General features: G+C 34.1%; 2 protein-coding genes across 2 annotated transcripts; both read right to left on the bottom strand.

Annotated features, from left to right (window-relative positions):
* Positions 1-12: 12 nt before the first annotated feature.
* Positions 13-2,816, bottom strand: LOC104732572 (putative protein phosphatase 2C 74). Its single transcript, XM_010452133.3, has 5 exons — positions 1,952-2,816; positions 1,265-1,648; positions 1,052-1,169; positions 744-967; positions 13-576 (listed from the first exon to the last, which is right to left on the bottom strand). Exons 1-5 carry the CDS (start codon positions 2,225-2,227, stop codon positions 220-222), a joined length of 1,359 nt encoding a protein of 452 aa, XP_010450435.2. The 5' UTR covers positions 2,228-2,816; the 3' UTR covers positions 13-219.
* An 11,866-nt stretch (positions 2,817-14,682) lies between these two features.
* LOC147931044 (uncharacterized) lies at positions 14,683-15,036 on the bottom strand. Its single transcript, XM_087477154.1, has one exon. It carries the CDS (start codon positions 15,034-15,036, stop codon positions 14,683-14,685), a length of 354 nt encoding a protein of 117 aa, XP_087333280.1.
* Positions 15,037-20,057: the final 5,021 nt, after the last annotated feature.

Below are 20,057 nucleotides of genomic sequence, written 5' to 3'. Positions count from 1 at the left end.
AAACACTCAATATTGCAGCATTAGAAACTTTATTAACAAAGGAAAGAAGAGATTGCAGCAAAAGTATTACAACGATTTGGAAGAGAAGATATGTACAATCAGCCACACAAAAGCGGGCGTGTAATACTAATTTACTCAAGTGAAATAACCAAAACAGTAACTGTTGGTAGAAACATTAGAAGATAGGAGATATTGAGCTCCTGGCTCTGTTCTATCTTCCTACTTTTTGGTCGGGACGTATACTGGGAGATTTACGAGTGTATCGATTCTGTTGACTCCATTGAGCTCAGGCGATCCGGTTCCTGAGTCTGGGGTTGATGTTGATGCTGTGTCTCGTTCCGGTTCAGTAACGCCATTGCTGATGTGTTTTTCCTTTGAGAAGGAAGCAGTTGATAAACTGTTTGGTTCGGAGTCAAGGAAGAGGCAAACCACGGCACAGTCATCGACTTTCGAAGTTGGAAACTTCCATCTCCAATTCCTCACTGCAGCCTCCACCAAGGCTCTACCCGCTGATGAACGTGTTGGGGCTTTGGCTACAATCTCTACAACCTCTTCATTCGTCAATGCATCCCAAATCTAGCAAATTTTTAAAGAAAATAAATACATACTCAAGAGCAAGTAGTTTGGTACATCCATTAACACATTTAGTTAGTATGGTTTCAATCCAAAGTCTAGGCTTGTCAAGAGAATGAGCTCACTAAACTGAACTGATAGTTTTTCAGAAACACTTGGATTTATCTTACCCCATCAGTTGCCAAGACAACAAACTCATCCTTCTCGGTGAGGCGTCGGTAGGAAACGTCAGGCACAGAAATGAGACCAAAGTCTTTCAGGCAAAAATCTCCGAAAGCACGTGCCATGGCGAGACCAGGTGAGTTGTGGTTAGGAAGCCACAGACGGGCAACCCCCGGTTCATCTCGAAGAGCAAATATACGTCCTTTGCATCTCTTTATCCTTTCTGCTTCCGCTGGAAACAAGAAAACTCAATCTCTTAATTGATAAATCAGATGGTACACAAAATATAACCACAAAAAAGGCTTTCAGAGCTAACCTGGAACATCTGGTTTGAGATCTTCAGTTAGTTGAAAAGGAACAAGTTTGTTTTCTTTGTTCCTCGTACCCAGTACTGCTCTTGAATCCCCAATATTTCCAATAACAAGATGTTGACCCTGACGAAAACCCCGAAATAAAAAAACAAACGGTCAAAAATGATTTTAGCATGCAACAAACTGAGAAACAACATCAGAACTTTTAGTCCAAGTACCTGCTTGACCATGGTTACTGCAGTAGTTCCACTGCAAAAACAATCAACATCTACTTGCATCTTCAATTCCTTATCCATGAATCTGTAGGCTTTAACAATTGAGCCTATTAGTGTTTGAACTATATCCTGATCCTTTACGTAATCCTTATTGTAGACTCGGGATTCTCCATTGGCAGATATATGTACAAGGTTTTCCGAGATCTTTCTATCACCAGTGTTGAGGCTGATCTCTTTAAGAACCTCCTCGCAGGACACATAGGATTCCAAGTGTGAGCCTAACTTGAGTGGAAGCAAATCCCTCACTCTCTTTGCAACAATGTGACCATATGGACCATGGCCATCAAAAACACCACAAAAAACTGTGTCCGCCATAGACCCAAAATTCTGAACATATAAAACATGTAACGAACAGGATTACTAAAGATCTAAAGCATTAAAACAAACAAACCATATGTTCCAAAAACAAGTAGAAATCTAATTAGCTTCGCTGATAAGTAGATCAATTGTTTGATTATGTAATGGATTTGTTAACAGTGTAGCTCTATATTGCAAAGATACTGACTAAAAATAGTTTCAAGACCTCATCAGAGCAACAAGAGCCATACGGAACAAGCATTCCAATTTCTGGCAGTTTGTAAGGAAACAATAAGAGCAAACAACACATGTGGGTGATGTTAACAAACTCACCTCCCAGACAATCATGGCGTCCTGATTAGGCCCTTTCTTGCCCTGTTGAGAGAAGAGAGAGGCGGTGTCGGTAGAGCCATTCAAGAACAACCTTCCAGGGATCCTATGGAGAAGTGGCTCCTCGGTGTTGTCAAAAGAAGAACTACAAGACCCGGATCTCCTCTTTGGAGGCCTTCTCCTCCTCCCAGGTCCAGGAACATGAGGAGAACCATGGAGAGATCTCCTCCTAGTCCTACTACTTCCTCCTCCTCCTCCAGATGATAAGCAGGACCCCATATCAAGGGCCCTGATTAAGCTTATCAAGCACTCCAAACCACCAACACAATCAAAACCGTTGTTTTCAGGTGATGGACCTTTTGGAACCCTTTTCAATTCAGTTATCGCCAGGATTGTAAAATTGAACAAAACCAACAGATTTGACCTCTGAATTCTTCACAAGGGTGCTTAAAAGGAATCAACTTTATAGCTCTCAGAAGAATACAAAACGGTAGAATCAGACAAAACAAGAGCTTGATTGATTTGTGGAAACAAATATTAGTTCCAAGCAGATTGTTTGATAGAAGATTGATTCCTTATAAGAGTCCTTATAAGATTATTCGGAAATAGAAGATTGATTGTTTTATCCAGAATCTCATCCACAAAACAAAGAAAAAGAGAATCTTTTTTGGCAATAAAAGGAAGAAGAGAGTCGCTTGAAGGTGGAGATAGAATCGGATCCAAATGGAAGGAATCAGAATCGGATTTCAAGGAACAACCACAACTTCTTCCGATAATGGCGCTCTGTTTTTTTCTTTGTTCTTCTCTGTGTATACTTTATTTTTTTAGTATTTTAAAGTTTCTAATTTTATTTTGACAGCTGGGATTTTTTTGTTTTTGTGTGAATTTGTCAAATTTATTATTCTGAGTCAGAATTACTGACCAAAAAGAGTGTTTTTTTTTTTTAACACATAAAACTTTATTATATTATTGATGAACTTGACATTGTAACAGAGGAATTAGATTAAACGGAACATGATGATGGTATAAAAGAGAAATGTCATCACTGAATTCTTTCTTTGCCAACAGATCAGCACATCGGTTCTTTCTTCTTGGTATCCAATTGTAGGTGATTCTTTCAAATTTTTTGCTCCATTTTCTTGCTTCACATATCCAATTATAAGCAGCGAAGTTGAGGCACTTGTTATTGAGTATATGTATCAGTTCCTGATTATCACATTCCATATGAATGTGCTTTATACCCAGACTACTAGCATGTTGCATAGCTAAAACCATGGCTTGAATCTCGCTTTCCAAGGGACTATTCGTGATCGCTCCTTTTGCTTGGCCCGCTTCTATAAAAACACCATTACAGTTTTGGAAAAGAGTGTTATTTACATAAATTACAATTGTTGTTTAGCAAAAGACAACTAATGCTCTTTCCGTTTTCAATTGATTGATTAGTTGTCGTTTAAGTTTTTTTCACGTTTCATATATTTTTATTACTACTATCAAAATAGTTTTATATAAAAATATATTAGATTATACTTTGTATGGGTTTATTACTACTATCAAAATAGTTTTATATGAAAATATATTAGACTATACTTTGTGCTAAGTAGAGTGGAATGCATTATTTGTAATTGTTTTAAAGAAAGTTTACCTATCTTGGTGCATTTGACCAACCAAAGGCAGAATCCAGAGTTATTCTATAAGGAGAGATTGTTGGGGACAAACTCCAGAATTCGAATTTTTTTGCATCTTGTTTATAAAATACTGTAAATATTACCAAACCTATGAGACAAATATTAATTTATATTAATAGGAATACACCAGAATTTCAAAAGAACCCTTCATGGGTGATGGGTTTAGATCGCTTATTTTTCTAGTCAAAAAATGAGAAGCACAATCTCTTTAAAGACACTCATAGGAGCTTGCGTTTGAGAGTTCAATTTTAGTTTTATATATAAATTATAAATTAATCTTGTGGTACTTTTCCGTTCACCAGAGTAGTAGAAATAAATCTCCGTATATACCACGCTTTCTCCTTTGATTGGTTTGAGAAGCCATAGGAGAAAGAGACTTGATTGTTTGTAATCGCTTAGGTTTCTTAAGTAGAGTGGAATGCATTATTTGTAACTGATTTAAATCTCCGTAGATAATCTTTTACTACCGGGCCTGGTTGTTGTGACTTTGTTTTGTTAACTTGTATTTCATTCCTCGTCCTCCCTTTTCTCTTTCACTACTTTGTTCTGTTAACTTTTGTTTGAAAAGAAATCTGCATTTAGACATAATTTTTAATGTTAGTTTGATAGTATATATTCACATATGCGAATGCAGATATGCATTTTTCAGCTTATAGAATACCTTAGACAATATATATTGTGGCTCAAAAGTTGAACATAATCCACAATAGGTTATCGAAGAAAATAACATGTTGCACTGGATAAGATAAAATTACTTCATAGGGAAGATTCTGATCGACTGATGGTGATGATTTGTTCATTTTTGTTTTTGTCCTTCTGTATGATGATGACCACTGGCAATGGTCCACTGCATCCATTGTATTTTATAAGAAGGGAATAGAAAAGACTTATGGTGACTTCATACCATCGATTACATCACCAACTAAATTCTCAATTAGCATAAATAAATATATCTATAATCCCTGGGGAAAACATGATAATACCACAAAACATTTTCTCTAACAATTCCGCAAGAAGTAATAGGAACCATGAAAACTCAAATAATACCTCTCTATTGGTGGTCGCATGAGGTTTAACCGATAAAATTTTTTTGATTGATTCGTGCTCCAACATATTTGATCCAGTACAGAAAGTATAATCCATCCTAACGTAATTACTTAGTCAGTATGTATCAAAGGTTTGCATGCAGTGGTAACACACATTCCTCGCTTAGCAAAACTTTTGAAGCCACTAATATCTAATGCTAAAAAAACACTTTTGACTGAAGAAACGTTTGAGTAATAATAAATGGAAACAACCTTGACAGGATTTGGAATGAGCTGTTGAAAGCTTGCTAATCTGCTACAAAAAATACAATAGGAGAAAGCAAACCACTTGTTTTCCAAGAAAATATTGAATTGTTGAACCAAGTATGAAATTCTTAGGAACTTAACTAAAAATTTTAGGAGACCCATTCACCTAAACATGCTGGACGTATATGGCCAGTTTGAGAGATCTATTCAGTAATAGCAGCGACAGCTCTTCCATTTTACAAAAGAAAACAACTTTCGAAGGTTTTACGCGACGGGTAACACAACAACGTAGAATGACTGCTTACGCTAGGTGGATGAGGAATCTGGAATCCTGTTCGTGGAAGCACATGAGAGCGGTAGAAGTTTACCTTGTAGTCTTGTACCGTACGACAATCTCTTAAATTTTAAGAGAGACATATGTTTGTGGAAGCTGAATTGTTAAACAATGGGGGTGGTAACGCAAAGCCGTAATCAACTATATATAGGATTAAGAGGAAAACAAGCGGTCGAGACCATGTTTTTCAGCATTCAATTAAACATTGGGGGGTTTTGGAGAGTTTGAAGAAAAAGAAGTCGATGAGTCAAATGTATAATTTATTTTCTGTTTAATTTTAGCTTTGACGTGTCACATTGTGATGTGTCGACGTGGCGCAAAATTGGAGAGAGCTCACCTTCTTTCATATATAAGATTAATAAAATAATTGATTTTTCTGTTTTGTTTTTAAATAATGTATATTTTATTTAATTTATTATTAATTAATAAAAGAAAAATATTGATAAACTGTTTTTTAATTATAAATTGTATTGAAAATATAAAATGACAACTAACTTGAAATAAATAAATAAATAATTTGAAACCACAAATTATGAGCTATACTATTAAATGAATTTAGATAAATCCACTTATGAATATATATATATATATATATATATTTGTTTAAGCACTTATGAATATATAATTATTTATATATTGGAATAAATGTAATCATAGTTAGCTCTTTAATGATGTTGTTAATCTCCTTTATAATAAAACGGAAGTACACAACATTATTTTGTACACTATATAATTTTAATAAGTTGGTTACAAATAGGTTATAGATTAATTGATAGATTAACTGGTTACAAGTTAAATAGTGGGTGCAACTTTAGTTTATTTCCAAAAATCTTAAAGAAAATATTCTAAAGAATCATTTGATATCATCTAACTTATCATATTAATTTTCTTTATTAAATTATTCATTCATATTAAAATCTTTTGATATCTAACTAAACATAATAATTTATTAATTATCATTATACTTCACCTCTCATTTGTATATATGAGTCTATTTTGTGAAACAAATAAATTATCATATTATTTATTATAATTAAAAAATATTTTTATTTCTGGATATACCATAAGTTGAATTTTTTAAAAAAATATATAAATTGTTCAATCTATAAAATATTCAAGCTTTAGTAATATTATTCTTCAAAAATAATATCTGTTGAATTAAAAATTTTACTGAGTAACGGGTCAAAATTTGAATATTTAAATTCAATTTCATATTTTTTTTGTTGAATTTTATAATTTTATATAATATAATGAAGTTTAAATAATTTATTTTGAAATATTTTTAAAATATTGAAACTTTATATAAAATTTAGAAACTATAAACACTCTAAAATGATTTGTTATAGCAATGTCAATAATATGTCACTATAATATGAAAGAATTTCAAAAAGCTAAGTATATTAAAACAAAAAGTATAACAATATATTAAATTACTCATAATATAATAACTCACTTTTTAAAAACTAAATTTACAAAATTATGTATTATAATGACATTCAAGTCATGATGTGGAATATACATTGTTGAAATAACTTCACATACATAAACTAATAAAACAGATTAGAATTTTATTTTAAAATATAAAATATACAAAATTTTGTATAAAATAAAATTTAACTTATAGCACGGGTACTTACCTAGAATCATTAACAATATAAAATTTACAAAATATTTGTCTTTTCCAAGCCATTATATTTAGCATATGATTTTATTAAATGATGTTTTATCCAAAAAAAACTTTTAAAAACAGTCACAAAAATTATATTTTATATAAAAATTACAATATAAATAAAATAAATTTCAAACCGTGCTCTAGCACGGGGAGCACGGGTCTTAATCTAATTTACATAAATTATCTAAAACGACAATTTCGCGTGAGGTACAATGAAACTTCAAAGTTGATACAAAATTCATCTTCGAGTCCATCTTAGGTGTTGACTGGTTCTCCTGCTACCTCCCGCAAATGCTGCGTTTGCGGGTGGTAGCGGTTGCTAGTGATTGGAACCAATCACACAAACCGCTCTCAATCGCTCCTAATCGCTCCCAACCGCTTCAAACCACTGAATTCTAAAAGCTGCTTCCTGCAAGTGTTTGCGGTTGCGGGCGATTGCAGTTGGAATTTTTTTTTTTTTTTTTTTTGTAAAAAACTTAAAAGAAATCAATGATAATGAAATTTTTTTTTTTGTTATATCTTCTATCTAACAATTTTACTCATTAAGGGTGAGAGAAAATAAAGTACGGATACGACTGCAGAGACTATAAAATAAACAATTAGAAGAAAATAATATTCCTGTTAACAATAACCTGGAAAACTTGATGTAAATTTAATGGCACATAGCACATAAGTTCAAAAAAATCTAAATAAATATAATATTTCATCAGAAATTTAAGAAAATAAGATTATTTGTAAAAAATATTAAAACAAATCACCAGTGACTCTTCTCAACTCTCACTTGACCATTCCTACTGATGCAACTATTGACCCACGATCTAAGAGAAAAGAGAAAAGATCTACGATCTAAAGCATATGTTTTGTCATTTATCAAATTACTTGATTAAATTTTTGGTGAAAAACCAAATACATAAAGGAATAATTATTTGTTTTTTGAATAATTATTTTAGTATGTTTTTTTAATAAATTTTAATTATAAATCAGGTTTAATACAATTTTTGGTGTTTTTAAATATTTATATATTATATATCACATTTATTATGTTCCAACCGCTATTGCACCCGCTGGTCAACCAGTCGTAAACCTCCCGCAAATGCACCAATTTTAAACCGCTAAACCAATCGTTCAAAATGCTTACTAACGCTTCAAACCGCAATTGTCCGCTTTTGCAATCTCCCGCAACCACAACCGCAACCACAACGTTTGAACCAGTCAGGCTCTTAGTGATATGATAAAGGAAAGCAATGAGGATAATCAAGTGGAAGCTGAGCTTGTACCTGAGGATGCTATGCTTGTACCTGTTGGACCAATGACAAGGGCAAGGACCAAACAGCTTGCTGGAGCTGTTCATTTGATATTTGAAGATATTTGGAGCAAAGAGAACATGAGAATTTCTACTGGGGATGATATCTATCAAGTCCAGCCCACTTTGAGCCTAATACAAGCCCAAAATAATCACTTTATTTTCTGGTCAAAGAAGAGTGAAGAAAATAGAGATACATGCACCTAGAGTCACTTTGGGGGAAGGGATACATGCACAAGAATTTGGTCTTCATTCAACTATCTATCTTTATTGTCTTTTAGTTTCAAGAATAATTAATACTTGACTTTGTTACCAAGTTTTTTCTATCACTATATAAACTCATGTAATCTCATTTGAGAATCATCAATCAATTTTCCTTTTCATTTTATGAGTCTATCTCTTTGTTCTTTGTCTAGAACACTTCTTTGTTTCTTGGTGAGTAATATCCAAGCAACAGCCTCCTCTTGCTGGACTAGTGTGTCATATCTAGCAGTGATTGGAGTTGGGAATATCAGCAGCCTTCCGCAACTGTTGTGCGACCCCTCAATCCATCAAATCTCCCTTGTTGCACCTTGCACCCTGGCGAGTTTCTATCTTTTCTAATCCGGCTGAGTGATCCTCGAATTTGGGCGTATCACTTAGTCACTCAATAACAATTAAAATGTGATATAGGAATAATCGATGTTTCTTTCTACCTCAACTTTAATAATTATATGCTTCTTCACATTAAAATGTAATTTAGACATTTCGAGAAATAAATGATTTTATATAATAATAACAACTTAAATATATAAATGTGTTTATGTCCTCAACCGGTCCAAGCCAAACCCATAAAATATGTGTTTGTGGTCCTATATTTTTTTTTTGTCAACCATTGGGCACAAATGGCCGGTCCATTTGCCAAATTCCTACATTCGTAGGAGCCGGGACTCGATCCCATGTATGATGGTGCCTTCTACAAATAGACCTACCTCATGCCACTGCACTAAAGTCACTTCACTTGTGGTCCTATATTTTATAATTAATTTTTGGTCTTTTTCCCACGAAGCGTGATTAATATAGTTGTATTAATCTTCCTTAGATTGTATATATAATTTGTATGCTAAGTTGCTAACTAAGGTTCAACTCAAAACAGTAACATTTTATTGTTCTTTTTTTAGTTTTTTTGTTAAGGAGAAAAACTAGATTGACCCAAATTAAGAGGTTAATTACTAAGATAACTCATAAAATATGAGGATTAGATAAGTTATTTTTTGGTCAAAAATACCCTTTTTGCTTTGTTAGGAAAAAAAATAAAGTCAAATTTACCCTTTCAGAATTTTTTTTAAGAAAATCAAAATATTTTCAAGAGTCTGCCGGACTAGTTGTGACAGATTTATTTGTGTATGACAGATTTGTTTTTGCACAAACGATTTATTTTTGTATGACAGATTTTTTATGACAGACTTATTTTGGACGACAGATTTTTTAACTACAGTTATGACAGATTTATAATTGATGACAGATTTATTTTGTATGACAGATTTATTTTAAAAGACACCACAGACTTTCATAATATATGACAGATTTGATATAATGTTTGGCAGATTTCTTTTCCACAGTTATTTCAAATTTATTTTCTTGATAAAAGATCTGTCGTAACATGACATATTTTTTTACAGAGAAATAATTACTAGGTTGACCTCTAGTGATAACAGCTTTTTTAAACGTTACAACAAATTTTTTAATTTAACCAAAAATCTGTCGTTTGATAACAGATTTATAACATTTTTAAAAAATTGCTAAAATGACCTATGCGAATACCATATGTGATGGCAGATTTTTTAATGTTATGACAGTTTTTTTTGGTTGCTTCCAAAAATCTAGTGTTTGAAAACAGATTTATTAGATGTAAAATGTAAATATAGTGACAACAGATTTGTTTTAAGTTATATTTTTTTCATCATATTTTTATTAATTATATTTTATAAATCATATTTTTAAACTCATATATTTAAAGCATATTTTATACATTTTAATTTTCCTAAATCATATTAAAATTTTTAACATTATATTTTTATATATTATATTATATTTTCATAATCTTATTTTAATATTTTTATATACATTAATTTAAGTTGTAATTTCATATATTATATTTTTTATAAAACTTATTTAAACTATATAATATTAAACTTCATATTTTTAAATCATATCTTTTTAGATAATATTTTCATTAACAATTTTTTGAATATTATTTTTACACATTATATTTTAAATCATTATTTATTTTTATAAATTGCATTAAAAATAATCATCATATTTTTAATCATTTTATATTTTTTATTCATTATATTTTAAAATCAAAATATTAAATCCTATATTTTTTTGGTTTTTTGTTTTTCCAAAAAAAAATTAAGAAAACCTGCAGGGCATCGATCCTAACCCATCACTGTGGATATCCAAATCCACCAAAAGTTTCTGGGTTTTTAGTCTTTCTACATTAAAATTAAACATCATACAAGCATTTTATATTTTTTAATAATTACAAATTAAAATATTAAATTCTATATTTTTTTGGTTTTTCGTTTTTCAAAAAAAAATTAAAAAAAAAAAGTTTCTGGGGTTTTAGTCTTTTTACATAAAAATTGTGTTATTCTAGTTATTAGATAGGATGGAGTGTTAATCTAGCAATTAATTGCCAAATTTGTGTCAAACTCGTATATTTTCACTTTTTGTTAAGTTTTTTTTAATATGTAAAACAGCTATTTTTTTCCTCGTTTGTGGCCTTTAAAAACTTAGAACCACGGCTCTGTTTACGTCTTATCTTTTATGGATGCATATCATAATTTTCCACTTTCTACTTTTTTAACTGTGATTGTTGTTTGGATTTTATCTCTCTATGTTGCATATAGTAGTTGTATATTTCACTAATAATTGTACGTTTTACTAATAACTAGATATTATCATACCTTGTAAGCTTCAATGAGGGAAGTTCAATCATGGATGGGTTCTTCGTTTGGAAACAAGAAATGTCATCAGTAAGACCAAGACTTTGAAAAGATTGTCTCACAGTAACATTATCAGCCAATGTCTCATTTGTAGCCGGACCGGATCAAGTGGCCAAGTTAATCTAACACAATTGAAACCCATTTCAACTATATATCTGATTGGCCACGTCATCCACCCGTTGTTTGCTCAGCCCTTCGGCCAATACAGGTTGCAAATGTTATGGCCAATTTACACACGCCAGTTTCACTCTTTGCCCTTTTTCGTCGATGATCCAACAAGACTTTGTAGAGAGAGGAAAGGCCATGTTGTTTGTGATGAAGGAAAAGAATGAGAAGAAGATGGTGAAGCAACACATACGTTTTAGATTTTTTGTTGTCTTCATGTAAAATGTATTTAGAAAATTGTGGGAGTTTGTTTTTTTTGTGTTAGATGTTAGTGAATCATTTCGAAGGGACTCTATATAGTGAAATGCTTTAGAAGTAAAGTTGAAATTATTTATGGGTATTTAGGCTTATAAGGGAGTTTGTTTTTTTGTGTGTTAGATATAGTGAATCATTTCGAAGGGACTCTATATAGTGAAATGCTTTAGAAGTAAAGTTGAAATTATTTATGGGTATTTAGGCTTATAACTTATAAGCTCTTTCGTGAGTTGGGAGGATTGATCGCTTATGTTAATGATCTAATCTAACAATGGCGTCGAAGCCATCATAACTTCTAATTAAATTTTATCTTAGTAATTGGATCCAAGCCACTCACGTTGATCCGAAAAGCAAGAGGATCATATTCGTAACGATAGAACCTTTTCCATAAAAAAATAAGGAGAAAAGAATATGAATTAAATCCCCTTATCGGTAAACTTGACTTGGGAAACTTAGGAGGGGTATTGGACATTTGAATTCCAGTGTTATTGGACATTTTGTCTTTTAAAATTATTTGTTATTTGATTAAGTACCTTTTAGTAGTCTTTTAAATTACTTTAGAATGTAGTGTTATTCAAATGGTTAACTTTTCATTTCTATTAAATTCTAGTGTTATTGAATATTATGTATTTTTTAATAGCAACTTGATTTAACTAGAATGTTAAAGAATTGTTAGTGCAAATTGTGAAGAAAAAAGTCTGACCTTTTAAAGCAAGATTTAGATAGTATTTTACACGTAAAATAAAAAAATGGCCAGAAAACTCATGCACGCTCTTCAGTACGATTTTTACAGTGGTGATGCAGCTGAATTGAAGGTTTAAAAACCTCTCTCTCTTTTGTACTGTTCCTCAAATAAGTTGGCCTGGCTATATTAGTTGAAGCTATCAAACGGGAGTGGTGTGACAAAAACGATTTGATAAGTAAAGCTATGGTAGAGACAAAGATACTACCAATCTATACTATGAAAGTTGCTCAACTCTCTCCATCCTTTTGCCACATCAGCATTTGAAGAGATGCCACGTGGTTCAAAAAAATTGACGATTGGAGTTCTGTAACCTCGACTGTTTCGCAGCTTTTCCTTCTCCCTTCTTCTCATTAATTAGGGTTTATGACTTCCTTCACATCTTCCTAATAAATACAAAATTACCTGCACCGTTATGTGTGGATTTTCTCACGGAACTTCAGCTATGTTTCAATGTCGATTGCGTGGATTGGCCTCCTATAAATCATATGCTCTATGTAGGAAATTGATCGGTAAGCTTCCACCTTGAGTTCCATTATTGTGAAATTTGAATGATTTTTCTTTCTATTATATATTGGAGGTCTATGTTAATCTACATAAATTTGGATTTGAGGAAGTCCTATATGATGTCTTGAAGTTAAAATTTCAAATCCTCGCTCTTATTACTCTTAGGATATGATTGTTCTTTTGGATTGATTGTCTAACTTATAGAATTTGGTACCTTATCATTGTGTTTTTTGTGTTTGTGTATCAAAACAAGGCAAGGAGTTTGTATATCTCATGTTACGTCATGTCCTTTGTTATAGGTTCAATAAGTTGATTGCTTTGACAGATTTATCTTATCGGTGTTCATAGTCATAGATTTGCCTCCTTTTGAACACCCATGCATGGACTAAGTCATAATGTTGCAAAGTAATACTCATTTAAATCTTTTAATATTCCATCACTGATTTGAATTGCTTTGATATGCTCAAATTGTAATAGCCTAATGGTACTAACAGCCTTGCAGTTGTAATACTCTAGGGGTCGAATTCACATAGACTCTAGTTCACACATTAGACTTATTACTCTTTTAATTATGCTAAATCAAAATATTAAGTTAAAAACAATGCAAAAACAGAATGTATAAGTGTTGAAAATTTAAAGGATCAAAGAGCTAGGCCTAGGGAAATTCTCAGGAATTTATAGAATATTAAATCAATCAATAAATTAGGATTCAAACAATTAATAATCAGATCTAGAACTCTAAACACTCTTGTAAAATAAACCAGTTCTCACTGCAAATATTATCTAAATTTAAAACCAGAAAATCCAAATCTCTTTGCAAAATTCAAGGTTAAAAATCAGCTTTAAAAACAAGTTTAGATTGTTCACAAAATTATTAAATCAAATCTCTTTGCAAGAAATAATTTTGTTCATCAAAAGGTTTAATCAGGAAAATTAATTATATTTTCATATCAATTTATTTTCCTAAGTATTGATTCTAGGTGTCAATCAAGAATCAATATGAAGAACAATCTAAGATGAAGATCACAGAAGATAATGAATCCTAAAAATAATAGATCTAATAAACCATAAAAACCCTATGAAAAACCCTAAACCTAACAAGCAAGCTACTCAGACATGTTTAATAAAGAACAAAACATCTTTTCTGAATAATAAGCAATTGATATTAAGAAGTAAGAAGGGAGTTCACAAATCTTCTCTGCAGATCAATTGGTGGCAACTTGTCCTATGGGAAGGTTGTTAAAGGGTGAGGACCAGGGTTCGAGGAACGCCTGGCGCACCAATTGGTGAAAGCTTGTCCTGTGGGAAGGTTGTTAAAGGGTGGGGACCAGGGTTCGAGGAACGCCTGGCGCACCAATAACCTACTGGTGGATTTGGATGAATAGTTCCATTCCACAGTGATGGGTTATGATTGATGCCCTGCAGGGCCAGCTTGGAGTTGGGACGGTTAGCATGGGGCTAGCAGGGTCTACGGACGGTCCGTTGGGGCAGCTAGCGGTGGGCTAGTGGGGTCCGCGGGACGGGTTGTCATAACTGATAACAATCCTAGGCACTCCAACCGTGGAAAGATAATGGTCTTAAACAGCTTAAGAACCACACCATAATCATTCTTGGGACTTGCAATAGCTTCCACCCACTTGGAGATATAGTCAACAACTACAAGAATGTACTTGTTCTTGTAAGAGGAAGGGAATGGTCCCATAAAATCAATGCCCCAGCAATCAAAAACTTCAACCTCAAGGATGAAATTTTGTGGCATCTCATCTCTCTTACTAATCTGCCCTCTTCTCTAACAAGCATCACATCGAGATACAAACTCATAAGCATCCTTAAACATTGTTGGCCACCAAAATCTTGCTTGAAGAACTTTGGACACTGTCTTGAAGGTAGCAAAGTGTCCAGCATAATCTGTTCTATGGCAATGAAATAGCACATCAGGAACTTCAGTCTCAGCTAGACATCTCCTGTAAACTCCATCTGAACAATGCTTATACAAGTATGGCTCATCCCAATAGTATCTTCTAAGCTCTCTCAAGAATTTCTTCTTAGCATATCCTGTAAACTTGTCTGGTTCCACCTCTGCAGCAAGGTAATTCGCGATATCAGCATACCACGGTTGATCAGAAGTAGTTACAGCAGCCATGTCACCGTCAAAGTCGTAACCCGATGATTCCTGAACCAAGCATCGATCGATGTTTAATGATGCATCGGTCGATGCAATCGCCAAATCTTGTTCGTATCAAGATTCAGCATTGATCGATGCCTCAGCTGTGTCGATCGATGCATTGCCACAAGTCTGCAAAACTCCCCGAGACAATGTAGATTGAGAACCAACATCAACAAAGTAGACATTCTCCTCTGACAGTGAATCATGAATTGGAACATCATCTTCTATCTTAATCCTGGATTAATGATCAGCTACTCCATTCTCAATCCCTTTCTTGTCCTTAACCTCAATGTCAAATTCTTGAAGTAGAAGAATCCATCTTAGTAACCTTGGCTTGGCATCCTTTTTCTGCATCAAATATTTGAGTGCAGCATGATCTGTATGAACTATTACCTTTGATCCAACCAAGTAAGAACGAAACTTCTCAAATGTAAACACTGTTGCTAGCAGCTCCTTCTCTGTTGTTGCATAATTCCTTTGAGCATCATCAATCATTCTACTAGCATAGTAAATAACATGAAGTTTCTTATCCTTCCTCTGTCCTAGCACTGCTCCCACTGCAAAATCATTGGCATCACACATTACCTCAAAAGGCAAATTTCAATCTGGTGGTTGAACAATTGGAGCACTCACACGCTCTTGCTTAATCCGTTCAAAAGCTAAATGGCATTCATCAGAAAACTCAAACTTGACATCCTTGCATAATAGAGCTGAAAGTGGTCTAGCAATCATACTGAAATCCTTGATGAAATGTCTGTAGAACCCTGCATGTCCAAGAAAACTCCATACCAACTTCACACTATCTGGTGGTTGAAGACCTGTCATCACTTCTATCTTAGCGCGGTCCACTTCAATACCAGCTTCTGAAACCCTGTGACCAAGCACTATACCATCTATTGTTGGCCTCTTAACCAGCTTATCCATGTCAAAACGCATCTGCAAGTCTTCAACAGTAAGGCCAATCTGTCCTTTCTTGAATTCAATAATAGCTCCAGCAGTGGCTAAGAATGACCTTCCCAAGATGAGAGGATCCTTAGGCTCTTCTTCATACTTCAAGACCACAAAATCAGTTGGTATCAAACAATTACCAATCTTAATTGGAACATCTTCAAGAATACCATCAGGAATGCGAAATGAACGGTCAGCAAGTATAAGAGTAATCTTGGTGGATTGGAAATCTGTCATCCCAAGGCTGAGTGCTACTGATCTAGGCATTAAGTTGACAATGGAACCAAGATCACACAAAGATCTAGCAAACTTCTCATTGAAGATTGTAAAATCAAGAACAAAACTACCTAGATCAGGAAGTTTTTCTGGGATCTTGTTCTGAATGATGGCACTGACTTGAGCTGAAATCATCATTACTCCTTGCTCAGCATTCAAATCCTTGGTTACCATTCTCTTGATATATCTCCTAAGCATTGGAGAAGTCTTAACTGCATCAATCAATGGTAACTCAATAATAAGCTTATCCATCATAGCCTTGTACTTAGCATCATCAATCTCCCGCTTAGACTTCCTTGGGTTCTTAGGGAATGGAACCCTAGGCTTGTACACTCTCTCAACAACTGGAATCAGAGCTTTCGTAATTTCTGCCTTGGTCTGGACATTGCATCGGTCGATGCTTGAGTTGCATCGGTCGATGCTTGAGTTGCATCGGTTGATGCTTGAGTTGCATCGGTTGATGCTGTCACGCAGAGTCAATTCTTCCACGACCACTGAGGGTTGCGTCGATCGATGCTTTGCAGCTGCATCGGTCAATGCTGGTTCCGGATCGTCAAACTCATCATCCTCATCGACCAATTCCTGTATTTTTTGGGATCTTTGCTTCTTCTCAGCTTCAGACTGTAACTGCTTACCACTCCTTAAGGTCACAACATTGCAGGACTGCTTAGGGTTGGATTCAGTTCTTGCTGGTAAGTATCCTTCTTGTCTCTTCACAGCTCCAGCAGTTTGTGCAACTTGGCTCTCCAGCTTCTTAACTTGAACATTCAATAAATCAAACTTGTCAGTAAGCTCAGTATAGACATTGTCAATCTTTCCATTGAATGTTACTGTCAACTGTTCCTGCCCCTGAAGGATCTGCTCAAGCATTGCCTCCATCCTACTCTCAGTTGTCTTAGGAGGAGGAGATTGGTAAGAGGAGTTGCCATAGGTCCTGGTGTAACCACTGCTCTGCTGCTGCTTCTGATAGTCTTGCTTAGGAATGTAGCCTGTAGAACTAGACTGATAGTTATTGCGCTGGTTGTTTCCATTGAAAGGTCTGTTGCCTTGCTCATTTCCAAACTTTTGTCCTTGATTACCATACACAAAGTTGACATCTTCTTCCACATTCTGCGTCTCTGTCTCAAAAATCTCAACATCCTCAGCAAAATGGACTGACTTTTTTCCAACAAGAAGGTTATGCACTGTATCCAGCTTGGCATTTACTGTAGCAAACTGATTTGAATCATACCCTTCATGTGCTCTTTTCCGCTCTAAGTCTGCATTCTTGGTACTGTTGCTTGATGCTAGCCTTTCTATCAACTTTTCAGCATCATCTGGGTACTTTGTCTTGAAGTTCCCATCACTAGCAGCATCCAAATCCATCTGATACCTCCAATCAATACCACTGAAGAAGATACTAATCAATTGCACCTCTGAAAACCCATGATGTGGACAGTCTCTCTAAAGGTGGAGAGCTTAATCCTCAGCTCATCAGACATCACATCATCATAGAAGTAGTTCAAAAACGCCACCTTGATATCATTCTAGGTCTTCAGAGATCCTGGTTTGAGTTGCCTTAGCCAATGAGAAGCTTCCCCAGCAAGAGAGTAGGGGAAAAGCTTGTAGTAGAGATAGTCCTCTGTGACTCCATTAGCTTTGATACTTGTGACTATATCCTCAAAATGCTCAATATGGTCTAGAGGCTTCTCATGTGCCAGGTTCTGGAATGACCTTTGTCCAACAAGAGCAAAGTAGGCAGGCTTCAGATCAAAATCATTCCTTGGGAATGGAGGAGGGACAATTGCGGAGCGGTTCTCATAGAACAAGTCTGGTATGTTAAAGTCCGCAAGAGTCTTGACAAGCTCTCCATTGTTGTCCCGTCTGCCCTGAAGAATCTGCTGGTCATTACCATCCAAATCTGCACCATTCGTACCAGCTCTGGCATTGCATCGATTGACGCCAGCATTGCGTCGGTCGATGCCTTCTTGGTTGTGTCGATCGATGCCAAGGTTGCGTCGACCGATGCAACCTGCATTCTCACCGATCTCGACGAGTTCTTCCTGAATAACCCGTCCATCAGCATCAAGTTTTTGGCCTTGTTTGTTGCGCACATGACCCTCTTGATCCCTCAAAACTCCAGCCTCATCAGGTCTCAATATGATTGTATTGGTCATCTTCACTGACTTGGCTGCTTTTGTGTTATCATGCTCTAGTTGTCCTAACTCTTGGTTTGTACTTAATAACCGGACCAGTAGGATTCTTCCTGGTGCTAGGCTTAGACATGTACCTGAAACACACAAGAGAAAAGAAACAAAAGCGTGTGAGTAAAATAGAAAAAGAAAAATTTAGACAAAATCAAAGACTTTAATCTAATGGTGAATCAAAAGAGTCCCCGACAACGGCGCCAAAATTTGATATGCTCAAATTGTAATACCCTAAATTTTAATACCCTAGTGGTACTAACAGCCTTGCAGTTGTAATACTCTAGGGGTCAAATCCACAGAGACTCTAGTTCACACAATAGACTTATTACTCTTTTAATTATGCTAAATCAAAATATTAAATTAAAAACAATGCAAAAACAGAATTTAAAAGTGTTGAAAATTCAAAGGATCAAAGAGCTAGGCCTAGGAAAATTCTCAGGAATTTATGGGATATTAAATCAATCAATAAATTATGATTCAAGCAATTAAAAATCAGATCTAGAACTCTAAACACTCTTGTAAAATAAATCAGTTCTCACTGCAAATATTATCTAAATTTTAAAACCAGAAAATCCAAATCTCTTTGCAAAATTCAAGGTTAAAAATCAGCTTTAAAAACAAGTTTAGATTGTTCAAAAAATTATTAAATCAAATCTCTTTGCAAGAAATAATTTTGTTCGTCAAAAGGTTTAATCAGGAAAATCAATTATATTCTCATATCAATTTATTTTCCTAGGTATTAATTCTAGGTGATCAATCAAGAATTAATATGAAGAACAACCTAAGATGAAGATCACAGAAAATAAAGAATCCTAAAATTAACAGATCTAATAAACCATAAAAATCCTATGAAAAACCCTAAACCTAACAAGCAAACTACTCAGACATATTTAATGAAGAACAAAACATCTTTTCTGAATAATAAGCAATTGATGTTAAGAAGTAAGAAGGGAGTTCAAGAATCTTCTCTCTATAGATGAAATCAGATATGTCTCTCCCAAAAGCTCTCAATCAAAAAGGTGGCTGGAATCAAAATTACTAGAAAATAACTTAGGTCTAAACAATGACCATAAAAATCCTATAAATACTCTAAAACACGTATTGGGCCTTAATTGCAAATAAGGGAAACTTGGGTAAATTTTGTAAATCTTCTAAAGCTTTTGTGGAGAAAACTTCCGATTGACTTGTGGCATCTGCATCGATCGATGCTTTCGTTGCATGTTTTGATTATGCTCCAAATCATCCTCTTTTAGCTCCTTAGTGTTCCATCTGTGTCAATGAGTACCTAAAACCTATAAAGACTCAAAAACAACCTATAAAACAAATCAAAAGACTCAAAAAATACACTTATATCATGGTTAAAAACCACAAAAACCATGATATATCATGCTTCATTGTTTGGCATAGTACCTCTTTGTAATCTCGATCCTATAGTCAAAGGAGAATACAATAGTTCTCCCTGGCTACAACGTCCCAAGATGCAGTATATCAATTTATCTGATCGTAAGATGGACATTAACTAAGTAGTATCTTATAAAGGTCAAATTATTTGCCAATTCTACAATTTGTACATCATATACTGGTTAG

The sequence above is a fragment of the Camelina sativa genome, chromosome 12 (genome assembly GCF_030686135.1).
Source record: "Camelina sativa cultivar CO46 ecotype springtype chromosome 12, ASM3068613v1".
Lineage (NCBI taxonomy): Eukaryota > Viridiplantae > Streptophyta > Magnoliopsida > Brassicales > Brassicaceae > Camelina > Camelina sativa.
Note: the sequence above shows the minus strand (reverse complement) of the source record. Positions and strands in the feature narration are given on the sequence as shown.

Bases quoted from the DNA above. Each gene is read 5' to 3' on its own strand.
- LOC104732572 (XM_010452133.3), bottom strand. From the start codon at position 2,227: ATGGGGTCCTGCTTATCATCTGGAGGAGGAGGAGGAAGTAGTAGGACT. The intron at 1,649-1,951 runs GTGAGTTTGTTA...TTATATGTTCAG, and splicing joins ACGCCATGATTGTCTGGGAG to AATTTTGGGTCTATGGCGGA. The intron at 577-743 runs GTAAGATAAATC...AAAATTTGCTAG, and splicing joins TTGTCTTGGCAACTGATGGG to ATTTGGGATGCATTGACGAA.
- LOC147931044 (XM_087477154.1), bottom strand. From the start codon at position 15,036: ATGGCTGCTGTAACTACTTCTGATCAACCGTGGTATGCTGATATCGCG.